A 21,830-nucleotide genomic window follows, 5' to 3' on the forward strand; every position below is an offset into this window, starting at 1 on the left:
TCACATTCTCTTAATTTATTATTCCGCAAACTGCTTCAATATTAAAAATTGAAATTTGAGGTCATTGTAGAAGAGTATACTAGCAAATAAAATTATAAAAAAAAATTACAATGAGTTCTACATTTTTTTTTGATAAGATGAAACAATTTTAATTTTTTAGTTTTTTTTTTTTAAAAAAAATACATGACCCGACCGGGTCAACAAGTCACCAGGTCACCGGTTTTGACTGGGTTTGGCCGAGTTTTGACTGGGTCGATGCATGACCAGTCCAATACTTGACCCAGACCGGTCCAATGATTGGGTCGCCGGGTTCCGGGTCGACCCGGTCGGGTCGGGCCGGGTTTTACAACAATGCTACTGCCTAATAATGATAATATATGTAAAAAGAAGATTTACTTTTTTTTTTTTGGAGTTACCGAGCTTCGACTCTTTGAGCCGACTATGGGACTAATCCGGAGTGCGGGGGAGAAGATTTACTGTTTTGGTAATCATATTCCATTTATCATTTAAGTGCATATTTAGTTTTTACATTTTGTAAAGTCTCAAATTATGATTTGAAAAAAAATAAAATTGTTTCTTATAATTTTTACTCAAATATTAATTTTAAGACTTTAGGTAAAAAAAATATAGAATTTAATGTTTCAAATATTAATGGGATCCACTCACTTTTTATTTATGAGTGACAGAAAAAAAAAATCTGCAGCAAAAATATAGTATAACTCAATAAGAAAATGCTATAAGATAATATTAATGGTAGATCACCTAATGGAAGACAGTGAGTCTTTCTGGAATAATATTTATATATCATTTTTGTAATATTATTTAAAATAATAAAAAGACACGTTCCAAATTTTCAATGCACGATGTTTTAATATTTTTCAAAGAAGCAACATATAAAAAGAATGAGTATATTTTGATATAAAAATATCATTTTCCACTTATCTTTTTTAGTTTATAATACTAATAAAGAAAATAAATAACTAAAATTCGGACCATCACTTCCAGACATAGGTCTTTTTCTTCGAACAAATTTAAATAAATAAAAAGTACACATTTTTTCATATTTTTTTTCAAATAAGCAGCATATTTATATATAGTTTGAATATTTTAATATACAAATATCATTTTTCATTTGAAATTTATCCTTTTTAGTTTGGAGGTAGTAATAAAGAAAATAAATAATTAAATCTTGGACTATCACTACGAGCCATAAATCTTTTTTTTTTTTTCATTACATAGAATTGAACACATACCACTACACTACACACACTCCACACCACTAGGCTAACCCTAGTGGATAAAATAAAATATTTAAACAAGAGATTAATATTTCTTATGTTGTATGAGATATATTTTTTTTTCATACACATACATAAAAGTGTGTGAGATTCATATTTTATTTTTTATTTTTTCTATTCACATGCCTCATATGAGCTTTATACATTTTTATGTTTATATAAGAGATAAAATTATCCCCAACAACATGAGAAATATTAATCTCGTTAAACAAACATGACTAACAAAAGATTAGAATAAAATTAAAACTGCTAAATATAGTTTGACAAAAGTATGCAGTCAATTCGACTAAGACCGATCCAGTATGTTAGCTAGTGAAGAAATGTCATCAAATCAGTTATAAGAAAAGATTTTTCTTGTTTATAACTTTTAATGACAAATTAACTGTTAATAATTAAGTACTTAAGTTGACTATTTTTCCTTCTCAAGTCGTTCTTGCTCGAGTAGCCTATCTTTAATAAGAGATAAAAAGATCCATTTTATACAACAATATCTACATGTAAGAAAATTTAGAAGAAAAAAATTATAAGTATATTTTTTAATTTTAAGTGCTAGTTTAAGTGCTAGAACTAGAACCCAACACTCAAAATCCGATTACCACCTACCTTAGTTAGTGGAGGAATATCTCATTTCAACATCCCCATATTGTGTGAGAAGACTTTTTTTATTTATTTATAATTTTTAATGACAAATCAACATATACTAATTAAATATGATAGCCCATACTTATAACCCAACCATTGTAAAATAAAAAAATAAAATAAAAAAATCATCACGTAGTTACTACGTTTCTGTTCATCAAATCGCAAGCCGCCGTGTTAGAAGCCACCTTCTCCTGAAACTCACGTCCTCTCGTCTCTCGAAGAGCCACCCACATTGTAATAAGACAAAAAAAGATCAATTCCCTGAAGCAATATACACGTGAGAAAAATAAATTCAAAAAATTTAGTATGATTTTTCTTAAAATCACTTATTCTTTTATGGTTTATTTTTATCATTTACTCGCAATGATTTTTTTCATCCATTCCATTTTCTAATACTGTTAAAAATTAAATTAGATTATCCATTTTGCCCATATAAAAAAAATCAATACCAGACTATCTATTATTTTGTTACTATTCACTTTTTTCAATTTTTTAGCATGAAAATTTCAGTGTAATACTTTTTTTTTTTATCTAACTCCACTATAAATCATATATTATTAATTTATTATAATACTAAGACAAATCATCAAACATATGTTACATGTTCAAACTCTTAACTCTATCAGAATGTAAAATTTAACTTAAATTGAACTCTTTTTATTTTAACTCAATTGGCTCCTTTCATGTTTTATTTGTGATTATTTCACTTCTCCTCGTGCATATTTGTTCACAACTTTGAGCGTAATATTTGTGTGTATTGTACATCAGTTAACCAATTTACACTAAAATTTATTAATATTTTTCTAACATTTTTGTTTCCTTTGTTACCTATCTTTGGCTCATTTTTTTCAACCCATAATAAAAATATATTTACATATAAATTGATTACTTAAATAATCTTTAATTTTATTTATAAAATTTAAGATATTAATACATTTATTAAACTCAAGTCAAGTTAGTTTTATTAAAGAAATATAAATTTGTAAAAAGAAAAATAATAATTCTAAATTAATAATTAATTCTTGCTAACTATGTTATGAATATTGTTTTATTGGAGTATCGAAATTAGTTGCTAACTTGCAACTTTCATTATATTTTTTCTCTCTCAATATTATTGGGACGAAAGGTTTTTTTGACAGTTTAGTGTAAATTTTAGAAAACAATTGGAGTTGGATGAAAAAAAGTATTATAATATAAAATTATTATCTTTACAATGATTGTTTTTACAAGGGTAAAATGAATTATTTTATTTTATTTTTAACAAAATTAGAAGGTGGATCAGATGAAAAAATTCACAAGAGAATAAAAATAATAAGGGAAAAGTGTCTATACATTTAAATTACACAACTTACATCCTTTCACTCTCACAAAGAGGTGGGACCCACAACTTTATTTTTTTTGTCAACTCTCTCTCCTCCTTTATCTATCTCTTTCTCTCTCTTAAAATGACACAATTTTACATCCTTCAAAATTATACACACTTTTCCCAAATAATAATAATAAAATAATTATAAGAGAATAAATGATTCTAAAAATATAATAAGGTTTTTATTTCTTTGTTTTGTCTTTTATTTATGGGAAAAATGTTAATGCAGATAATTTATCTGCATTTATTTTGAAAACGACATCGTTTTGGTATTGAAATCTTAAAAAATTATAAATATAAAGACTATTATATCTCTAAAATAAATTACAATTACAAAAATACCATGATTTCAGCTCCAAAACAACGTCATATTGAGCATACTGCAGATAACTTATCTGCAGTAACTGCAGATAAAGCGAACCCTTTATTTATTTTCATCTATAAAAAAATAAAAAAATCATAAGGGAAATTTTTAACTTTTCCGAAAAAAATAATTTTTTTTTTTTTAATTTTAAATGTTACAACCCAACACGACACCCATAATGTGTGGGACAAGAAGTGCACATATTAAGTGTGTGTGAAAGAGAGAGAGAAAAGTAGAGAAAAAGAAAGGGAGGGTTCAGTGCAGCAGACTTGCATTTGTGTTGTGTTGCTACGTGCTACTACGTCCACCTGTCCCCTGACAATGTTAGTGCCTGCCTCCTCCTCCTCCTCTTTTTACCATTTCATTCTTTGTTCTTTTTTTTTTTTTAATTCAATTTTTCAAAATCAGGAGAAGGGATCCACTTTTCAATGGATTAGAAAACTCTTTTTATCTCCCACTTTTATTTTCATATCCTTGTATGCTGTCTTTTTCTAACCTTTGTAAAATGATGATGGTTGTTGTTATTTATATTTTTGGCACAGTTTATTTATAGAGATACTATTAAGTAATATTATTACATGTGATGATTACTATGGGTACCTGTCTGCTCTGCTGGTGTTACTTTTGCACTGATTGTTTCCCTTTGTGGTAGAGTCAGATTGCAACTTCCTTTTTCCTAATACTGGGACAATAATGTAAGTAAAGCCTGTACTTTTATGCTTGTAGGGAGAAAAAGTGTTTTTTTTTTTCCTTTTTTTAATTTATTTGTTCATCCACTTTTTCTTCCTCTATCTGTTTAACCCTTTTTGGGTTTATCATCTTAAAGCATCTTGCTAGGTTTTCATGAAAGTTTTTTCTCCTTCTATCTACATCTGTGTATGTGCTTAGCAAATATTAACCTAATTCATTGTCTTCCATTACATCTTACAACTTTATCACCAAAAGTCTGAAATCTAGTTTTCTTTTTTTAAATTAAGTTCATGTGTTTGTTTGTTTGTTTTTTTTTTTTTTGGTACAACATGTGTTTGTTTTTAGTGTATTAAGAATTTGATTGGAATAATTACCCTCTCTGCTTTCTTAGTTAATAGTTTTAGAATAGTTGAATGACGGATACGGGTCATACTCAGTTACTCACAGCAAACGCAAACTATGATAGGTCATTTTCCTGGGACCCATCATGCAGCATTCGATGTAAATCATGTTATTATTGTATTTGTTTTTGGGATCTAGATTGATTGGTTTCCGGTATTTATGACTATGGAGGGTTTTTGCCCTTAATTCTGAAAGAAAACCAAGGCCTAACATTGGCTCTGATGCTAATGTTTTTGTAGTTGGAAATTATGGTATGTCTATATTTTATCATATATTGGGTTGTTTGTTGTGGGGTCTCATTCAATGACCGACTACTTCTGACATTGCTGTGATTAATATGAATTATTGGAATTCAAGCTTCCAATGTTGAAAGGGAAGTTTTGGTAACTTGCAGGAAGAAATAAAACACATCACATCTATAGGAGAATCCCTTGCAGGTATAGTTTAAGGAATGAGATGAATGAATTGCAAAATGCTGCCCTTGTAAATGGTAGTGGAGTCTAGATTTTGAAAATACTAGTAGTGCAGATTGACTGGGTGGGAAGTTGGGGTGCAATTAAAATTTACCAGTACGATAGATAAATGACTAAATTTGTGGTAAATGGTGGGGACTGAATGATATAACCTAGGGAACTTTTACCACTAAACACAGCCGCCTATCTGCCTGTCAACTCATGGATGGGATTTGCAGAACAATGTTGATTTGTTATGGTCTTTGTAAGATTAATCGAATTTGCCTTTAGCAATAAGTAATATACGTTGATTATTTTGAAATTTGTGGCAGTTTCACACTTTATAGATGTCACTAGTATTCTTAATATGTGTGTCTTTTTATGGTTTCTCTACTGAATACATACAGATATTCTTGGTGCCTTTTGGTTTTTGCGAATCATTAATCCAGTTTTCTGTGTGGTTTCTTTGGCTTGGTAAATGTCTATAAGAGCTTGTTTTACTTATCTTGCTTCTAGAGAAACTAAAACAGTGGCAATTTCATTTGAATTGTAGTTTGCAGATTATTGAATATCTGAGCTCCTCTGATGGAGTGGAATGCAAAGTCTTCCTCCCAGTGGGACTGGGAGCACCTATTCTTCTTAAACTCAAGAGCAACAGAAAATCCCAAATTACAACCACCAAACTGGAGTGGTGAAGCAAACCAAGAAATCAAAATGGGGTTGTTCGATACATCTGGTGGCAGTGGTTGTTCTGAGTCTGAGCTAGTACACGCTTCTTCATCAAGGAGCTCGAAATCAGCTTCCATCAATTCGTCATCAAATAGGGATAGTAAAACATCTATGTTCACTTTTGAAAGTTCCCAAGATGATTCCAGTGGCAAAAAAGAATTATCTAAAGAAGAACCAGTTGAAGCTTCTCATGCTCTAGAACCCTTTTCTGTCACTGGTGAACCATTGCTCACTCTAAAGCTAGGTAAACGGTTTTACTTTGAGGATATTTGCCCCGGAAGTGGTTCCAAGAACCTATCTTTCTCTGGGGCTCCCATGTCATCTTTAAGTTCAGGAAAGAAATGTAAGTCCAAAGGTCAGAACTTACCATATCCATGCTGCCAGGTTGAAGGCTGCGGCCTTGACCTTTCATCAGCTAAAGATTACCATCGCAGACATAGAGTTTGTGAAAGTCATTCCAAATCCCCTAAGGTGGTTATAGCTGGTTTGGAACTTCGATTTTGCCAGCAATGTAGCAGGTAAATCTTTTTAACAAATGACATTGATACGTAATAATGTTTTTCAAGTATTTGATCAATTCTCAATAACAAATCATTGAGAACTAAGATTATTCAATCTGATTCAGCTTCATGTCTTTTTGGCTCGTATTGAACAAGTTGGTTAAAAATTTTCATTTTGCTTATAATGTTGAAGGTTCCATGGTCTGTCAGAGTTTGATGAAAAAAAGAGAAGCTGCAGACGACGTCTTTCAGATCACAATGCAAGGCGCCGTAAACCTCACCCTGAAGCCATCCAATTAAGTCAATCAGCTTTGTCTTCCTCACCCTCTGGTATAACTCTTCAAGCTCTGTAATGTCCCTTTCCCATGGAAAATCTATTTGTGTTGTCTTGGTCTTCAACTTAGTTTGCAGTTTACTTTTAATATATTAGTCTAAATGTTTTAGTTGTTCAATCATTTAATATTGTCACAAGGGATGTTACGAACCCAATGGGTGTAGCTCAGTTGGCAACACAGGCTGAGTAGATGGGGGAGAATCTAAATTCGATTCCCGCCAAATACATCTTTGGAGAGGGGCGAAGAACTTTAATTGTGATTAAGCGCCAACTAGGGATTAATCTCATAGTCAGTTCAAAAAGTTAAAATTTGTGGGGATACCTGAGGGGCCTACTTGCTTTAAAGAGATAATTATGATCTATATACAAAAAAAAAAAAAAAAAGAGAGGAAGGGATGTTACTATTATAGGTGTGGATGTAGTTAAAGGTACAAGACACGGTTAACTGCCAAAGTCTTGAGGAAAGGGTAGCCCTTGAGTGAAACAAGGCATGTGCTATATGAATAGAGAGTAAAGTTTGTAGCAACTGTAATAATAGCCATATACAAGCAAGTATCATGGTTGGTTGGACTTGAGGGTTGACATTGTACTAACGTGATTTAATCTTGTATGAGTATGAGACTCCTGAACAAACCTGATTTAATAGAAACACAACTTCAAATTTTGCTGCGTGTCAAAACTTAAACATAAGTAAATCCAATCTTGGATTTTCTAGTTAATTGGTAGAGTGTAGCTAATCCTCAGTCATTCATTTCATCATGATGATGCGAGTTTTACTATTCCCTTCTATCTTCTAATATATCTTTATTCTGCAGATGGGAGGCAACAAATGAGTCCATTCGCTTATCCAAGGACTGCTACTAATTTAACCTGGCAAGACATACACAGCAACAACCTCCCCCAGACAAAAGATTTTCTCAGGAATCCTGCAAAAGCCAATAATGAGATACCAAATATTGTCACTATGTTTTCTGATGACTCCAATGCCCATTTTACATCCAAAGGCCTTGCAACCAAGATTGTTAATCCAGCAGGTTGTTTAACATCTTTTTAATAATTGAGCCTCATGATTTTGCATTAAATTTAGGTAGACATAATATGATTGATTTGGCCACATTCATTTCTAACTCCATCTCAAAACTGCTAATCATTGCCACTTTTTTGCCACAATATTATTCATTTGGTAGAATACCTCTTTTGCAGGTGTGGAAGATTCCATTACCTTCACTGATCCAAATGCTACACAAGATTTTCACCGTGCTCTCTCTCTTCTGTCAACCAATTCATGGGGTTCATATGAGACTAAGTCCATTTCAATAGAACACTCCAATCACACAACTAGTACCGCTCAGACCATAACACATGCAATGAGTCAGCGTTTACCTCTTGCTTCATCCGACTGTTGGCATGCAGATCCACAAGACAATTCCAGCATGTGGATCTCGTACTCAAACTGTGATGACAACAATCGCTTTCACGAATTTCAACTGTTCAGAGAACCTTATGAATCTGGTTTTCCTTACGACCAGTTGGATTAAACATGAATGCTCTCATACTTAATAGTTTCAACCTGATGAATTTACATATAAGGTTAGTTCCATCTCGTGATTTCTTGATTTGTAGTGCCTAATTTATTGTTGCAATGGCTTTGTTTATTTTCCATGTTTTCTTCCTTTTGTTATCATATAGAAATGGAAATCAGGTCTAGAAATATTTTTGCATCCTATTTGGCTAACAACATTTTCGGGATGAAGGTTAATTAACGACCGTGTAATTTTTTTTTTTTAATGAAAACTCAATAAAAAGAAGTTCTCAAAAGAACAATTGAACTTAAAACAAAAAATGTTGTCGGATATGACAGAGAAATGCAATAACTAACGACTTTCCATCTGCTTAATTACCCTTCTGAGCAACCTCCCATATTTTTATTATTGAAATATTGCTATCAAACCCACAAAATTCCTTACAATTTAAATTTAATAATTATTTTGTTTTAAGTAATTAATTTTAACTTTAATATTTGTTTGTCATATATAGGTACATTTTTTATTTATTACTCGTAATTCTTTCGTGATAAAATGTACTGACTGTAATTGTCTTTAACTTCGCAGGTTTATAGTTTGCAACCATCCGAATATGCTACAAGCACGAGACTATTCTGAGAATATGTTGTGTAGACAGAATGGTAAGTGACAAATTAATATGGTAAAATTTTATGGATGGGTTAATTTTCACTCTATGTTTATTGCGGATTTGTAACTTATTTACTTAACTTTTTGAAAAGATCTTTAATTAAATAATTTCTTGTTTATAATCAAATTAGTTACCTAACCGTATTATTATGTGCTCAGAAGAACTAGTTTTAAATTTAAAATGTGTGAAGATATCTTGGAAAAAAAAATTAGTTGTCCACTATTCTTATAATTATTATATGAAATATGTTATACTTGCAATTTTTTTCCTTATTACTTCTTATAATCATTTTGTAATTATTAGATCAAAATCAATTTAACAGCTTTTATTCGATTTAATTTTACAATCATTAATTTAATTTTGATTCAACAAGAAAAAAGAATTATAGATATAATCTTCCTTTATTTATATATAAAAAACCATCATTATAATTGCCTAATTTTACAATAAAACTTGAGCGTGTTCCTTAATAGTTTACTTTTGTATATTTTTTATCATCAATTTAGATTATTTAACAAAATGAAATACTTAAAACCGGATTCCGACCAAAAGATTAATCAACTACAAAAATTCCCAGCAGTCAATATTTATAATCTGCGATTTTGATTTTGTCAATCACTAAAACAATATATGTGAGAACATCAGATTTAAGTATCCGAAGACGCAAATCTAATTTAATATTTTTACTGCTGATAAGCTAGGATTAAAGTGTTACTTTATTGAAAAAGGAATAAATATAACCCAAGTGATAGTAATGATGCAAATTGAGAGTATAGAAATACCAAAAGAAATTTAAATTAATCTTGAAAATGAAACTTATAAATCAAATTTAAAGATACAACTAATTCGAACAGAAATAAAGTTTAAATCGTAGTGCAAAATTCTTTTAATGAAGTACATTTTTATTGAACTATAATTACACCTAGATTTCATCATTTGAAATGATGAAATCTTAAATACATCGGTAAAACGTAGATATTATTGTAGAAGTAAGTTCAAATTAGCATGGAGCTGTGCTCTGGAGGACATGCACTTGCCACTCCGTTTGACGTCCACATGCACGTATTCCAACAAATCAAATTTTGGACGGAATTTCTGATAGTAATTTGTTGAAAGGGGATAGACATTGAAACAAAAAATGAGATCGACAAAACTGGTTTAATCGTTGTTTTCAAACATGTTCCAATCGTCTTCTCCATATTAAGCATCGTTTTATTTCCTCAATGGTGGCAAATCCCTTACACATATCTCGATGCATGAAACCCAACATCTAACATAAGAAAATTTTTAATATACACCGGGACTATCAAATTTTTTATGCTCCTTTTTCTTTTTTGGTAAAAAACTTCTCTTTTGTTATATTTTCCTCTCAATCCCCTTTTATTTTTCACTTTTGGGAGGGAGCATCATGCTCCAAACGCTCCATAAATCGTCACATGGTTGTGATCTATATGCATAAATGGGCACAAACAAAAAATAAAAGACTTCACCAAAAAAAATAAAAGACTAAGATGATATAAACATAGCATCCGCAGCGCAAAATTTTCCTACAAAAGTAAATCCTATAATAAGGAAACACTAGTCAAGTGTTTTAAGACAAAATCCTTTACGTTCTAATAACATCTTAAACTACTATATTACCAACGACCGTCATTGGTTATGATGGCCATATGCTAGACCTGGTCCACAAGAATGAGAATGCCACTTGGCTTTTAAAGCAAGAAGCAATCAGGCTCCAGTAGATGACTCCGAAGACTAATGTTATCAGCAGGGGGTGCTATTTTAAATAATCCTAAAAACAAATCTATGATCGAACAAAAACAATCTATTTCAACATCAAACCCAATGACCTGACATGAACCATCCACCCTGCCACAAGCACTGACACGAAGGAAAATGGCCTTTACGTCCTTGAGGATAGTAGGCTAGCTAGCAGACAGAAGACACCATAACTACCCAATACTAAAAATGTGACAACCTCAATTATCTAAAAACTTGAAATCTTTACATACTTTTGAGTCATCTAATCATCCAAAGATACTTGAACAGACAGTTAATAGCCAAAAGAAAGCTAGAAACGAAAACATACAATTCCTGCCACTGGTACCTCATCTAAATTCATATGAATCTATGATAGTATACCACTGGAATAATTGAGTTGATTCTGAGAATATAGGGTACCCAGTAAAATCTTCGCCAGGGTAAGCTGGCTGACACATGCATCATAACGATTCACAAAGACCATTACCATCTCAGTACAATTGACACAGATAATGAGAAGGGGAGTGACTTGACAACTGCTGCAACATAGAGGACGACAAGACTGACTGTCAGACACCCAAATTGAGCAATGCTGAACGACAACTCTGGACCTTCTCAACCCTCAAACATGTCCTAGTACTCACTGGAACAGTAAATAATTGCAAATCAAAGGATGCAATGGAGAAATATGAGGGAAATTAAAAATGTATAGCTGTAAGTTGTATTAGGATCCAAATGAAAGGAAGCGTAAGTGAAACTTTTCCAATGAATCCACTTTAGACAACTCTGCAGCATCTTGGCTTTTATGAGGTCTACTACGTATACAAAGAGCTGAAAAATCAACAACAGTTGCAACGAGCAATGCGTGCAATCAAAACAGAAACATTTTACCCAACAACAAACCTGATCATTTTGATCTGAAGCAGATGAAGGAGATGTACTTGAATCTGACGGCTTTTCCGCACCACAGTTCTGTCTGTTGCACTTGGTTCTGAATGGATAGTTTATATTATTACATTTTTCACACTTCCAGCTTCCCTCAGGAGTCTTTTGCTCTGAATGACAAGTAGGAAGAAAGAAGCATAATTACCAACTGATGCTCTGTACTAGATCAGATAATTGCTTCAAATAAGCAAAGAAAGTCAGAAGATATGCAATGCCACTTACTAGAATTTTTGTCAGATTTTGAGACCTGCAGCATAATATTCATATCAAGCAATGCTAAATATAAATTATTATCAATGTACACAAAGATATAAAGGCATCAAACCTGGGATCCAGGCTTTGGTGTGTTGCACTTTCTCATGTTGCAGACAGTTCTGAATGAGAAGTTGATATTGCCACATTTGGGACATGTCCAGTCATTGTCACGAGCTGTATCTATATGGAAAAGTAGGAGTCGGGGGTAAACAAGACTAGGTTAATAAAATCCATTTCAATCAAAACATACAATAGCTAAATATGACAAACCTATGTCCTTTTTCTGAGACATGTCTTCAGGAAAAAATCCTGGCGTTGGGCCCTGCTCAAATAAATATTAACTATTAACTTCAACCTCAGAATAAATCAAGTACATTACACAATTTTGACGAATTGTAGCTTCTTCAACTCATTAAGGGATTGTATCCAAATGCAACTTTGAACGAGGTGAAAATGTGCATATCAATGCCTAATTAATGTCCTGTAATGATGCAAAATTTAAATGCAGTTTGACAAGTCTGTAGTTACACAAAAAAGAAAGTATCTCGCATATACTATATCATTTTAGTTAATATGAACAAAACAAACCGCAAAACATATCAATTGAGGATTCATCATGTGAAAATGTCAAGAAACAACAATGCAGTAAAAAAATAAAGCATGTATCATAAAAATACAAATAAAAAATGCAGCATGTATCATCCAGGAATTACACAATTTTGGAACAGTTGAGTTTAATATTTTAGATCATACCATAGTTCCAGGTCCAATAGGCATACCCAGGCCATACCGGTCCACTACTGGATGCAATGCATACATCCCACCTATAAAAGTATTCGCAGCAACGGAAGTTACATGAACTGTATAAGAGTATATCAACAAAAAAATAATATTACATAAGGATAAAACTTCTCTAGAGTAAGCTTGTATGTAAAGTGCACAAGGTATATCCAGTATCCACCCTCAAATTATTTTTAAGTGCATTGTGATCTTAACCCACTAAAATTCAAAGGTGAATACAACCTTGTGCACTTTACAACAAGCTCACTTTAAAGTAGCTTTTTCCATACAGAAATGACAACGATAATAGCACTGGATAAAAAATAATGAATACAAGCAGGCATTTTTAATTGCTAATTTATTTTCCCCCAATACTCGTTTCCTTATTTAATTTGTAAAAAAGGCCAATTTTTAGATAAGACGATAAATGCATAACATACCATTTCCCATCATCGATCCACTTGTGTATGGCATTTGTCCAGATAAATGCAGTGGTCTATAAGGACTGCCAACAGAGAGGCGACTTCCATAATCATAATGATATGCTGATCTTCCAGAAAAAGGAATATCATAAGGAGGGATAGATGACCCATTGAATACGGCAGAACCATATGGTGGTACAGCAAGATAAATAGAAGAGGGGGTATTAGATCCTAGTCCTACTACATAAGGTGCTGAGGAAGAATAACCCTGCGCCTGCGGAGCTTGTAGAGGCTTGATAGCAGACTTCTGGAAAGAGATTGACAAATACTTTGATATTTCACAATAAGAATAGCTTTATAGTAAAGCACACTTACCCAGTAAAATTGCATTAATCAATACTCATTGAGTATACAATACCAAATTCATCAGGAAATGCAAAATATTTATCATATGTTCAGCCTCCGTTATGCATACTTTGATGTTTCACGATAAGAATAGCTTTAAAGCAGAGTTATCAATAGCACGCTTTCGAGGCGCTATTGCGCTAAAATAGCATGTTGCGGGTCCTCGCGGCTATAGGATGCGATGCGACACGTCTCCTCGTGTTTGCGGTCATTTTGCAGCAAATCAAGGCAATTACAGAAAAAAGGGGAGAAGATTTCATATTTGCCTACAATTTAAATTCGTAACAGACATATTTTAAGGGTTTTTTAGTTTATTAACCCTTAAGTATTCTGAACCAATTCAGACACCCTCTCTCTCTCTCTCTCTCTTGTAGCTTTCTCTCTCATCTGAGACCTGAACCTGCGACCAGAGGCCTCAATGGCCACGGTGATTTTTTGTTCTGTTCTCTGTTCTCCCTTTGTCTCTCATCTCTCTGTTCTGTTCTTTTTTATTTTTAGTTTTTTTGTTTGTGGTTACACTAACACCCTTAACTTATTAATCTTAACCAGAAACAGTGTGTTAGGTTTTTAACCAAAAACACCCTTTAACTTGTTAACACTATGTTACATTCACTTCTTTGAGAAACATGTTTCTTTACTATCTTTTATTTTTTTATGGTACTGTTTTTTTTTTCATTTTTCTTGTTCTGTGGTTTAAGGTTGTGATCCCTGTGACACATAAAATCAGTGTGTTGGACTCCGCTATTGCGCTCTACCGCTATAGCACTATAGAGTTTTTGGGGTCGGCCGCTACCATCATTTGATAACCATGCTTTAAAGGAAAGCACATACTTACCCAGTTAAATTGCATTAATTAAGACTCATTGAGTATAAAATACCAAATGCATCAGGAAATGCACAAAATTTATCATATGTCCAGCCTCTGTTATGCATACATAAAAATTTCATTTCCACATCCTCTATTTCCCCCTCCATTTTAAAAGGACTGTGAGGAAACAGGAATGAATAGAAGCTAGGCATTTAAATAACACAGAACAAGAACAATAAAAAAATTATTAAAGAAATACTGGGAGATAACAAGGCTATTGATAACACCTTTTAAAAATCATTTGCAAAATGCAAATCATATTTTAAGCAACAGAATACGACATTTTCATATAATATCTTACCGAATTATGATCTGCCGGCCTCGGTTGAGTGCAATTACGCATATTGCAGGTTGTCCTGAAAGAGAAATTGACATTGCCACAGCTAGGGCATGTCCAGTCATCATCCCTTCGACTACCTACAAGCAAAAACAAATACAATTGAAATGCACCTCAGAATCATGTGAGAACCCCCAGAGTTTTAGGGATCAGTGCATGGTAATTAAGAGTAAGAGCAATCATCAAGTATCCGCAAACATCAGAAAATTAAGAAAATAGCGACGGTTACCATCGGTTCTAGCACGCTTGGACGCTGAAGAGTTTCTGTTATGAACCTGCAGAACAAAAATGGACAAAATAAAACGTTATCCTTGCATTCTGGTAATTGAATGGGTGGCTAAGATTAGCCTAATTCGTTCCATTTCAAAATCAGAATAACAATTGCATCAAAGCTAATCAAATAGCTTCAACACTAATCAAATCGGTTTAATACAAATCACAAATTGTAACCAAAAACTCATTCGTTGGAAAGGGAAAGCGACCGAGATTACAAAAGAGAAAGTATCGGGGGGAAAAAAAACCTAAACCTTGAAGAATTGAGATCAATGAAGATCAAATAGGTGATTAAATTAGGGTTAAATGAGGAATGCGAATGCGTTTACCTGCGACATAAGGACGTGCAGTGATTGTAATGGTTATGGAATGCCCAAAATCTTCGGTGACTTTGACGTTTCAGTAGAACGGGAAAACCCACTAACCTTTACAATTAATAGTCTTCTTTAAGCATATGCAGAGTCCAACATTCCAAGTTTCCAACCCAACCCTTTCAAAAGTCTTTTTTTTTAAGAGAAACAGAAAAACACTCATTTTTATAAATATTAGTAATAAGTTTGGTTTTTCTTAAATAAATAATGTTTTGGATTTGAATCTCGTGAAAAAAAATTAAAAGTTTTGACTATCTAGTAGATCCCACATAACTCGACTCTGAATTTGCCATAACTTAGTAGTTAGGGAGATTTTTTTTTCATTTTCTCTTCTTATAAACAAAAGTTAAGCTAAATACATTATTACACAAAAGTTTATAATAATAATAAAAAGTGAAAAGCATCTAGAATGAGTATTTTTAAAATTGTATCAATTTATTTTTAATTTAAGTTTTTAAGCTAAAAAATTTATATAATTATTTTTAAATTTTTGTTTTTAGTTTTATCTTAAAAATAACTTTTAACTTTTAGGGCTCCTTTGATAGACAGAATAAGATAAAAACAAGGAATAAGATATTGTGACACCCAAGTTATATTACACCCATGTGACACCCAGTCAATCTCACCGTTAGATCGCTTATGTTGATCCAACGGTTATATTTATTTCCATCTTTGTATGGTCATGATTTCCCAAATTTAATATTTTATATTTATTTCTACCTTTGTATGGTTATGATTTCTCATATTTAATGCTTTCACTTTAAATTTGGGAAATCGTGACCATACAAAGATGGAAATAAATATAACCGTTGGATTAACATAAGCGATCTAACGGTGAGATTGGCTGGGTGTCACATGGGTGTAACATAACTTGGGTGTCACAATATCCTATCTCATATTTTATTTCTCTTAGTGCACCAAACGGACCCGATTTAGCTTTTAACTCTATACTATTAAAATTAGTTTAGTGATAAGGAATTCAAACAATTTATAACATAAGTTTAGCTTCAATTGTAATGGTAATTTGTAATAAAATAGCAACAAGTATACAGCATAAGTGGTAAAGGACAATCAAACTGGTTATAGTTGAACTACAAGTTTTCATTCTCACGTTATATACATTGGTATCACCATCAACAAGTGTCCAATTCACATACTCTGCTCCTTCCCTTGGGTTCACACTTTATCTATATGAATTTTAACAAAACCTTTTGTTAATTTCCTCAACTCGGTTTTGAAGTTGTTAAAGATAAATTTACCTCGTGTTATATCACTCCCAAATTCCTTTTTTCTGTGAAGAATTTGCACAGCCTTTCTTTGTGCATCTATTTTAACCAATTAATAGTATATAACCTATACAATCTTTTCCACATAGATATTAAAATCTAAGGCTAAGGGTCCATTTCGATGAGTTTTTTTTTTAAAAAAAAAAAAAACCTTATTTTTCTTAGAATAATTTTTTAAAAAACTTCAAATTATTTTGAATTTAAATGTAGTAAGTGAAAAAAAAAATAACTAAAAAAATTGTTTAAATATTAAAATCAAAAAAATATTCTTTATGAAAATAAATTATGAAAGCAAGATTTAATTTGGTGATGGATAAGAAAAGATGGCAGCATGGTAATGATGACAACGACAGCAGTAGAATTGGGACAAATTTAAATTTTGAGAAAAATATTTTATTTTAATTTTAACTCTTATTTTTATTTTAGAAATAAAAAAAATCAGCTTAAAAAAATAAAATTGTAACTTTTTTTTTTAAAAAAAAAAACACGATATGCAACAGTCATTTATAAGGAAATTTTTTTTATAAAAAAACACTTGAGGAAAAAATCTCATCCAAACATTGCTATAGCCTATAAGAAACTATTTGTAGGTAAGGGACTTTGAACCTCAAGACTAGTCATCAATCCGACAGTTCTAAAGGCACAACGAAAAAGGAAATCGTTTACATACATAGGAAGTCACGAAAGAGGGTAGCAGGTTATCAAAGAAAATCCTTCTGTAAGGTTGGTGTAACCCTTGATGGGCCATTAAAAACAACATGAAGCAATGTCCCAATACTCGAGACAACATGACAGGTCAAATCAATTCACTGATGCAATCTGCAAAGTTCAACACAGTACATAGATATTACAGCAAAACAACAACCCCCCACTAACTTCATTAATTGCTATTGTTATGTGGAGTCATTCAACACATCCATCATGAGTAAATGCTGACAAGCCCAGTTGGAATCATGACTAGAAGAATAGACCAAGCCACTGCAATGAGAGGAGGTCTAAGCTTGCTTCCGAAAGAGTCCTTAGAATTCGGTGTTGTAGTTCCCACGGTTGAAGCCGTAGCAGTTCCCAACGAAGCATTCATAAAGATTGCAGCGTCTGGGGAGTTTGGAGATAGACCCAGAAGCTCTGTTCACATTCAAATCATATGTCGTTTGTTAGTTTTAATAAATTGTAAAACAAAATTCAAAAAATATTATTTTTTTATTATAAGTTCATTTAAATTCAAAATTAAATATATTAAACATGCATTAATAAATTTTGTAAATGTTATAGTACATTGAATTTCATATTTCTAGTATGTTTATAGGGAAATATTACTCTCCTTTTACATGGGGTAACTTATCTCATTTTCTCTCACTTCGATTTTCGCACCTCACTTTTTTTTTCTTTTTCTTTTTTCTTGTAATTGTGGGACCCACCCAGTTTCTCTCTACAACATAAGATACCCATCTTATGCAAAAGGAGATTAATAAAACCCATGTTTATATATATTCCTTTTGTAAATGTATAACTTATATGAAAAATCACTTAAAATAATAATTAATTATTATAATTAATAAAAAGCCACATGCTCTTTACTCTTTCTATTGATGCGTAGAAAAATTCTTTTATTATCTTTTATCGGTTTTTTAACCATTTTCCCCCTAATTAATTATTTAATAACTATTTTGTCCCTGATTGAAAACTATCTACCAATCTGCCCCTCTTTAATCGACTAAGCCAAAAATTTAATCGACTAAATGATCGAACGAAGATTTAGTCGATTAAATCTCCCTATTTAATCGACTAAATCTCCCATACACAAGGTTGTTCTTCTGATAAAGAAGTAGATTTAGTCGATTAAGTTGAAGATTTAATCGACTAAATCTTCGTTCGATCATTTAGTTGATTAAATTTTTGGCTTAGTCGATTAAAGAGGGACAGATTGATAAATAGTTTCCGATCAGGGACAAAATGATTATTAAATAATTAATGAAGGGCAAAATGGTTAAAATGTCATCTTTTATCTCTACCTAATGAATCATTTCATATTAAAATTTTACAGGATCACTTAATAATTACCCTTCACAAAAAAATTTCTCATTTATTTATCCGAATAAGTTATTGTTTACTAAATGTTAAATAGCTAATAGTTTTTTCAATGGTAAATTTTACCTTAAAAATTAACTTTCTTAATCAATAACACACACTCTCTCTCTCTCTCTCTCCCTCCCTCCCTCCCTCCTTAAATTTTTACCTCCATTGTTAATAACTTCTTATTTTACAATTTGGCTTTAGACATCCAATAGGTTTCAGCCGCTCCTGCCAAGTAGGAATACCTGTTTTTCTTTCTTTTCCATGAACATGCACTTTTTAGCAATTCATATCAAGAAAAATCTCATTTGACTCGAATAAATCAGCCTTGACCAAAAAAAACACAAAAAAGAAGAAGAAATAATTACATTAAGACAATTTTCATATTCAAACTAATCATGTAACATACAAATATTCATATTTACACTTGAAGTTTATTTTTATAAAGATTTGAACCAAATCATGACTAATAATTCACAATAGGTGATTTTACAATTAGTTTTCAATTGAACATATACAAGGGTTGTCACTGATCATCATAACATAAAAGCAAACAAATAAAGCACATATAAAACACGCGTTCTTATTTAATTAGAAAATATTAGCAAGCGTTAGCAGGAGCATCCTCGTACCAAAGTAGATAAACGTTCTAATGTTTGGTTTTTTAATTGAAAATTGATATTTTTACATATTTTTAATGGGTGAGGTTATATTTACAAATTTTTTTGTTGACAAATTTTTACAAATTACACCAAGAACGATTGGTCATACTTTAATCATGAAGTATACGACCGGTTGCACTTAATGTAATTTGCAAAAAAAAAGTTTGTAAACGGATCCTATCTCATTTTTAATACATCACTCTTACCTAATTATGTAGTATAGAAATTTTGAATAATGATAAATGTACTTACTAGGACAGTGGGTGGTGCTGGCATTCTTCATGTTACAAGCAGTAGGGAGTTGAAGGAGCCTAGTTTCTTGAATACCCATGCTTTTCACCTCTGGGCTACCCTTATGGGTCTGCTGGATTAAGTAGCACAAGCACTCAGGATCTCTGTCCTTTATTTTCGACGAAGCGTCGCAACAATCTTTTGTCGGAACCGCCGCATTGCCCGTCGCAAAGTTCAAACAGGGAATCACATTCTGAACCAATTGGTTGCACTTAGCCGCCAAATCTCCTGTTCCGTTGACCGTGCCAGCTTCGGAGCCACCGAGCACCAACATAAAGAGGCACAAACACAAGGACTGAACTTTCATTTTCTGATGCTTCAAATTTTTCTTAGGTTTTTTTTCACTCGGACACAGTGGCTTTGGTTGGGTTTGAATTCTACAAGTTGATAATATGTGGAGAAGTGCCAAAACTGGCTGGTACTTCCGTATTTAAAGTTGAGATGGTTGTCATTAAAGCTAGGATGGTAGCTAGACGGATTTGAATCTTTTGTATCTATTTTCATAAAGGGAAATGTACTTCATCAAAATTTGATGGGAGAAATTTTTTTGCAACAACTAATTAACATTATATCTTATGGATAAAATATAATTATAATTTTATAAACTATTTTTTTTTCAAGAAAATTGTTGGCTAAGGTGACAAAGAAATTTTTTTTTAAGATTATAACTATATCTTACTAATATAATATAATATTAATTAATTGCTGCAATGCCACAAAAAAATCTCTAGTACGATAAAAGGAGAAGTTGGAGGAACAGTGATAAAAATGTTACTGTTCACCAATTTTTTTACCTAAATGTTACGCGAACAGTGTTATTTTCCAATCTGTCACGGGGGCAAGTTCGCTACCCGGTGTAGCGAACTCGGTTTGCTGACGTGTCACGTTTCTAGTGGACACCAACTTGATTTTAACCAAGTTCGCCTACATGGTAGGCGACCTTCATTTTTTTTTTATTATTATTTTTTTAAATTTGATACTTGTTATCCATTAAAAATGTGACACGTCAGCAAACTGAGTTCGCTACACAAGGTAGCGAACTTGCCCCCGTGATATATTAGGAAATAACACTGTTCGCGTGACATTTAGATAAAAATATTGGTGAACAGTGACATTTTGATCAGTGTTCTGAAGTTGGAACCCTTTCATAAATCTACAACAGAACTTTATCTACTTAAATTTATCAAGGTTAGTAAAAGATAAAACATATTATTTCTTTGTCGTAATAATGTCTTGGACAAGATATTATATATATATATATATATATATATATATATATATATATATATATATATTCATATTTATTTTATTTCCTTCTTTCAAATATTATTACGTTATAAACTCAAAAAGTGAGAGAAAAGATAAAAATTGATTGAAATTATAATCTAACAATATTGAGAAAAAAAACATAAAAAAGAAAATATTTTGCCATTTGAGTTAAAGAGAAGTATTAGGCCTGTACAGGATGAGTAGGTAAACAATTATATATCCTAATAAATAAAATTAGGGCAGGTTTGGGTAGGTCTTATAAAACATGCAGAAGCTCCCAACATGATTTGGAATGTGTATTAATATATGGCATACGATATTATGTGTATTAATTCTATCTATTTTTTTTAATATCATTATATCACAATCTAAAGAAGACAAAAAAGAGATAAATAATAAGGGTAAGTTGAGATTATGATCTAACATATTAATAAGTAAAATATATACATGAAAAAATATATGCATAATATCATATCCCATTAACTTATTCGGTAATTTAAAAGAGAATTAATTTTGTATCAAAATTATGGTTTAATTGATCAACCCTAGCTAAAAATACTACTTTATTACTTTTACAATAAAGAAAAAATTATTTTTAAGTCTATTCATAAAAATATTTTTATAACAATAACCTTTATTTAAGTAATAAAGAATTTGTTTCCTTTAACCTAAAATATAAAATTTAATGTTATTATATTGCTCTTTAACAGAATCTGTATATATTTATATCAATGACATCTTTATTTTTTACCAACTTATTTAAGGGTAAGCATCCGTTTATAAATTTTTTTTACAAATTACATTAAATCTGATCAGTCATATACTCTTGATTGAATGATGACTGGTCAGACATAGTATAGTT

The 21,830-nt window shown here is 31.6% G+C and overlaps 3 protein-coding genes across 4 annotated transcripts; 1 reads left to right on the forward strand and 2 right to left on the reverse strand.

The window, feature by feature from the left end:
- The first annotated feature begins 4,782 nt into the window (after positions 1 to 4,782).
- On the forward strand, positions 4,783 to 9,022 carry LOC133284014 (squamosa promoter-binding-like protein 11). Its single transcript, XM_061480964.1, has 5 exons — positions 4,783 to 6,461; positions 6,637 to 6,773; positions 7,593 to 7,811; positions 7,981 to 8,367; positions 8,889 to 9,022. The coding sequence occupies exons 1-4, from the start codon at positions 5,800 to 5,802 to the stop codon at positions 8,313 to 8,315; spliced, it is 1,353 nt and encodes a 450-aa protein (XP_061336948.1). The 5' UTR covers positions 4,783 to 5,799; the 3' UTR covers positions 8,316 to 8,367; positions 8,889 to 9,022.
- Positions 9,023 to 9,935: 913 nt separating this feature from the next.
- Positions 9,936 to 15,498, reverse strand: LOC133284004 (ranBP2-type zinc finger protein At1g67325-like). Of its 2 annotated transcripts, XM_061480944.1 has the most exons (10): positions 15,346 to 15,498; positions 14,973 to 15,018; positions 14,708 to 14,823; positions 13,152 to 13,440; positions 12,685 to 12,755; positions 12,202 to 12,253; positions 12,002 to 12,111; positions 11,899 to 11,923; positions 11,635 to 11,786; positions 9,936 to 11,374 (listed from the first exon to the last, which is right to left on the reverse strand). In XM_061480944.1, the coding sequence occupies exons 1-10, from the start codon at positions 15,352 to 15,354 to the stop codon at positions 11,372 to 11,374; spliced, it is 873 nt and encodes a 290-aa protein (XP_061336928.1). In that variant the 5' UTR covers positions 15,355 to 15,498; the 3' UTR covers positions 9,936 to 11,371. The 2 variants fall into 2 exon arrangements, with proteins under 2 accessions (XP_061336928.1, XP_061336927.1); XM_061480943.1 differs by having other exon boundaries at positions 9,936 to 11,786.
- Positions 15,499 to 17,592: 2,094 nt separating this feature from the next.
- Positions 17,593 to 20,006, reverse strand: LOC133284005 (non-specific lipid transfer protein GPI-anchored 1-like). Its single transcript, XM_061480945.1, has 2 exons — positions 19,661 to 20,006; positions 17,593 to 17,798 (listed from the first exon to the last, which is right to left on the reverse strand). The coding sequence occupies exons 1-2, from the start codon at positions 20,004 to 20,006 to the stop codon at positions 17,593 to 17,595; spliced, it is 552 nt and encodes a 183-aa protein (XP_061336929.1).
- Between the last annotated feature and the right edge of the window lie 1,824 nt (positions 20,007 to 21,830).

The sequence above is a fragment of the Gastrolobium bilobum genome, unplaced genomic scaffold (assembly GCF_033153095.1).
Source record: "Gastrolobium bilobum isolate Gb01-03AN ecotype WA unplaced genomic scaffold, APGP_CSIRO_Gbil_v1 utg7102, whole genome shotgun sequence".
NCBI classification, from domain to species: Eukaryota; Viridiplantae; Streptophyta; class Magnoliopsida; order Fabales; family Fabaceae; genus Gastrolobium; species Gastrolobium bilobum.

What these genes read in the sequence shown, in the direction of transcription:
- LOC133284014 (XM_061480964.1), top strand. Translation starts at nt 5,800, where the DNA reads ATGGAGTGGAATGCAAAGTCTTCCTCCCAGTGGGACTGGGAGCACCTA. An exon ending in TTTTGCCAGCAATGTAGCAG is followed by an intron (nt 6,462 to 6,636) that starts GTAAATCTTTTT and finishes ATAATGTTGAAG; the next exon opens with GTTCCATGGTCTGTCAGAGT. An exon ending in TTTGTCTTCCTCACCCTCTG is followed by an intron (nt 6,774 to 7,592) that starts GTATAACTCTTC and finishes TTTATTCTGCAG; the next exon opens with ATGGGAGGCAACAAATGAGT.
- LOC133284004 (XM_061480943.1), bottom strand. An exon ending in GGCCGGCAGATCATAATTCG is followed by an intron (nt 13,441 to 14,707) that starts GTAAGATATTAT and finishes ATCTCTTTCCAG; the next exon opens with AAGTCTGCTATCAAGCCTCT. An exon ending in CTATTGGACCTGGAACTATG is followed by an intron (nt 12,254 to 12,684) that starts GTATGATCTAAA and finishes TTATTTGAGCAG; the next exon opens with GGCCCAACGCCAGGATTTTT.
- LOC133284005 (XM_061480945.1), bottom strand. Translation starts at nt 20,006, where the DNA reads ATGAAAGTTCAGTCCTTGTGTTTGTGCCTCTTTATGTTGGTGCTCGGT. An exon ending in CAGCACCACCCACTGTCCTA is followed by an intron (nt 17,799 to 19,660) that starts GTAAGTACATTT and finishes GAATGTGAACAG; the next exon opens with AGCTTCTGGGTCTATCTCCA.